A 3,372-nucleotide genomic window follows, 5' to 3' on the forward strand; every position below is an offset into this window, starting at 1 on the left:
ACACAACGGACCAATCAGAGGTCAGAACACAACGGACCAATCAGAGGTCAGAACACAACGGACCAATCAGAGGTCAGAACATATCTGATGGAACCTGTAAAAGGTTTCCATCTTCCACCACTTAGTATTTGGGCCACAGAAGCAACAGGTCCAGGAGAGAAACCCAGACCTCCCTCCAGTTCAGAGAAGATACACAATCCCTCCAGAGAGTTCAGGGTCTGCCCCAGGAACTCTTTCCAGTAGGACGTTCTCTGAAAACCTCCAAAGGGAGGCATCCAGGAGGCCTCCTGATCATATGAACCTCCTCAGCTGACTCCTTTCAATGCAGAGGAGCAGCAGCTCTTCTCTGAGCTCTCCGTCAGATGACGGTGCTCCTCACTCCATAAGGCTGAGCTTATGGATGAAGCTCATTTCAGCTGCCTTGATCCTGGATCTGGTTCTGTTGGTTCTGATCCAACCTCATGACCACAGGAGAGGGCTGGAACATGGACAGACCAGAGCTTTGCCTTTCAACACAACTCTTATTTTCACCACGACCAACCGAAGCAACGCCCTCATCACTGAGGACGAGGCCCTGATGTGTTGATCCATCTGCCGCTCCATCACTCAGGAACAAGACGTATTTGAACTCCTGCACTTGAGGAGGAGAGAACATTCCGCCTTTGTCTTGTTTAGAACTTTAACATGTGAAATCTGTTTTTATTTTTAGCTTTATTTATCCAGGAAGTCTCACTGAGGTAGGAGGACTCGTTTTCAACAGTGACCTGTTCAGATGGGGGTTAAGGGCCTTGCTCAAGGGTTGGGGCAAATGAGGGTGGAGGCAGGTGTGGGTGTTTCACCCTTTCCACCCACATTTTGATGTTCTCGGTTCGGGGAGTAGAACGCAGGCCCACCTTCTATAACCGCTGCACACCCTAACCCTTCACATCATAAAATAATCTTGGAGAAGCTGGAACCAGGATCAGATTAAACAGGAGGGTCCACAGCCAGTGGATGTAAACAAACAGATCTGGACTTGAGTCAGTCCGTGTGGTTCTGATGGAGGACTGTTTGGACCTCCGGTCCTGAGGCCGGGCGAAGGCAGCGGGTCTAACCGAGTTACCTGACGCTGTCCGCGGGGACTCGGGCTGTGGACGCTCGGTACCTCCTCTCCGTCCACCTCCAGGCTCTCGTCGTACGGCTGGTTCTTCAGCAGCTGGGGGCCCTTTCCCGGGTCAGCCCGCTCCATACGAGCCGGCAGGTTACCGGGAGGAGGACGTGGGTTCACACGGAAAGTCCCGGAAAAAGCAGCTTTAGAACCGAGAACTGGACCTCTGAAAACGGGTCAGGGAACTAAAACTGGTCTGTACTCTGACCCGATCTAAGAACTTTAACCCGAGCTAACGGGTCACAAGCTAAGCTAAGCTAAGAAGGACCAGCTGCTAACAACAAACGGTCTTTCCAAACGTCAGAAACCTGAAATAAACAACACTAAAGATAAAAAACACTCAGGAGTTGAACTACAAGCTGATAAGTGTTTAAAATACAAACAGGTTCCGTTCTGGGTTCGGTTCTAAACGGTGCGTAATTAAAGGAAGCAGCTGCCTGAATGCACCTCCGTATCCTAGCAACCGGTGACACGCAAGGCATCATGGGAATTCTTCATCTTCTTTATGTATGTATGTTTTATTTATTCATTTCATTTCATCCAAACAACAAATATAATACAATTTAAAGAAAAGAAAAAAGATATACAATCACAGAAATAAAATGAAAGGCAGCAGAAGAAGAATGAGTTCTTATAATATCTGCCCCTTGTCCCCAAAATATATTCCAAACAAAATTACTTTACAAAAGCAAGAGGAATTTATAAAAAAATAAAAAGATAAAAAATAATAAAAAAACTTAGCTAAAATATAAGATCAACTGTAAACAATTTTTATGAACTCACATTATACTTAATATTTTTTTAAAAAACAAATTTTTATCATCCTCTTGAATATGTACATAGTTTTGGCTTTTTTAATATCAACCTCCAGATCATTCCACAATCTAATACCCTGAGATCTAGTGGATCACATCTTCAGACTGGTGCGACACCACGGCTTCACAAACATCTCCATCCCCTTAAGATAATAATTACTTTCTCTTTTAACAAATGTCCCTTGAATGTTAGTAGGTAGTATGTTTTTGTTGGCCCCATACATAAACAGTAAGATATTGTAATCAACCAAGTCATAAAATTTTAATATCTTTAGCTGAAGAAACAATATATTTGACGGATGGTTATAATCTTTTCTGGTAATAACTTTATGTTTAATTTTATCTTTAAAAACTTTAAGTTTATGGGCGGGTGGAAGAAAATGTGCGTTCCTGCCTGCAGCTGGTTGGAAGAGCGGCTCAGAGCGTCACATCTGTAACCATGTTCGGTTAACTAAGTCTGTAACACATTAAATAATTATCTTATTCTAACTTTTCCCTCTTCAGATGTCTCCACAGCGAGTCCTCCTTCATCTCACTCTGTCCTCTGTCCTCACTCCAACTACCTCCATGTCCTCTCTAACTGCATCCATGTATCTCCTCTTTGTCTTTTTCCTGCAGCTGCATTTCGAACATCCTTCTACCAATATACCCACTGTCCATCCTCTGGACATGTCCAAACCACTGTCCCTCCTCTGGACATGTCCAAACCACTGTCCCTCCTCTGGACATGTCCAAACCACTGTCCTCCTCTGGACATGTTCAAACCACTGTCCTCCTCTGGACATGTCCAAACCAGTGTCCCTCCTCTGGACATGTCCAAACCACTGTCCTCTGGACATGTCCAAACCAGTGTCCCTCCTCTGGACATGTCCAAACCACTGTTCTCCTCTGGACATGTCCAAACCACTGTCCTCCTCTAGACATGTCCAAACCACTGTCCCTCCTCTGGACATGTCCAAACCACTGTCCTCCTCTGGACATGTCCAAACCAGTGTCCCTCCTCTGGACATGTTCAAACCACTGTCCTCTGGACATGTCCAAACCAGTGTCCCTCCTCTGGACATGTCCAAACCACTGTTCTCCTCTGGACATGTCCAAACCACTGTCCTCCTCTGGACATGTCCAAACCACTGTCCCTCCGGACATTCCAAACCACTGTCCCTTCTCTGGCCATGTCCAAACCACTGTCCTTCCTGTGGACATGTCCAAACCATCTCAGTGTGTCCTCTCTAACTTTATCTCCCAGTTGTTCAACATGTGCTGTACCTCTGATGATCTCATTCCTGATCTTCTCCATCCTTGTCTCTCCTAAGGAGAACCTCAACATTGTCTCAGAGTGTCTCACAGTGTCTCAGAGCATCTCACAGTGTCTCAGAGCGTCTTACAGTGTCTCAGAGCATCTCACAGTGT

At 45.6% G+C, this 3,372-nt stretch overlaps 2 protein-coding genes across 2 annotated transcripts in view; both read right to left on the reverse strand.

The window, feature by feature from the left end:
• The window catches only part of ift46 (intraflagellar transport 46 homolog (Chlamydomonas)), a 4,767-nt gene extending 3,146 nt beyond the window's left edge, over nucleotides 1-1,621 (reverse strand). The window contains exon 1 of the mRNA XM_037677304.1: nucleotides 1,103-1,621. Within this exon, the coding sequence (XP_037533232.1) occupies nucleotides 1,103-1,228 (126 nt within the window). The 5' untranslated portion in view covers nucleotides 1,229-1,621. The remainder of the gene's footprint in view (nucleotides 1-1,102) is intronic.
• The window catches only part of plod3 (procollagen-lysine, 2-oxoglutarate 5-dioxygenase 3), a gene marked incomplete in the record, with an annotated part of 34,637 nt that overhangs the window by 16,377 nt on the left and 14,888 nt on the right, over nucleotides 1-3,372 (reverse strand).

Source organism: Nematolebias whitei, chromosome 1, assembly GCF_014905685.2.
Source record: "Nematolebias whitei isolate Nwh7 chromosome 1, NemWhi1, whole genome shotgun sequence".
NCBI lineage: Eukaryota > Metazoa > Chordata > Actinopteri > Cyprinodontiformes > Rivulidae > Nematolebias > Nematolebias whitei.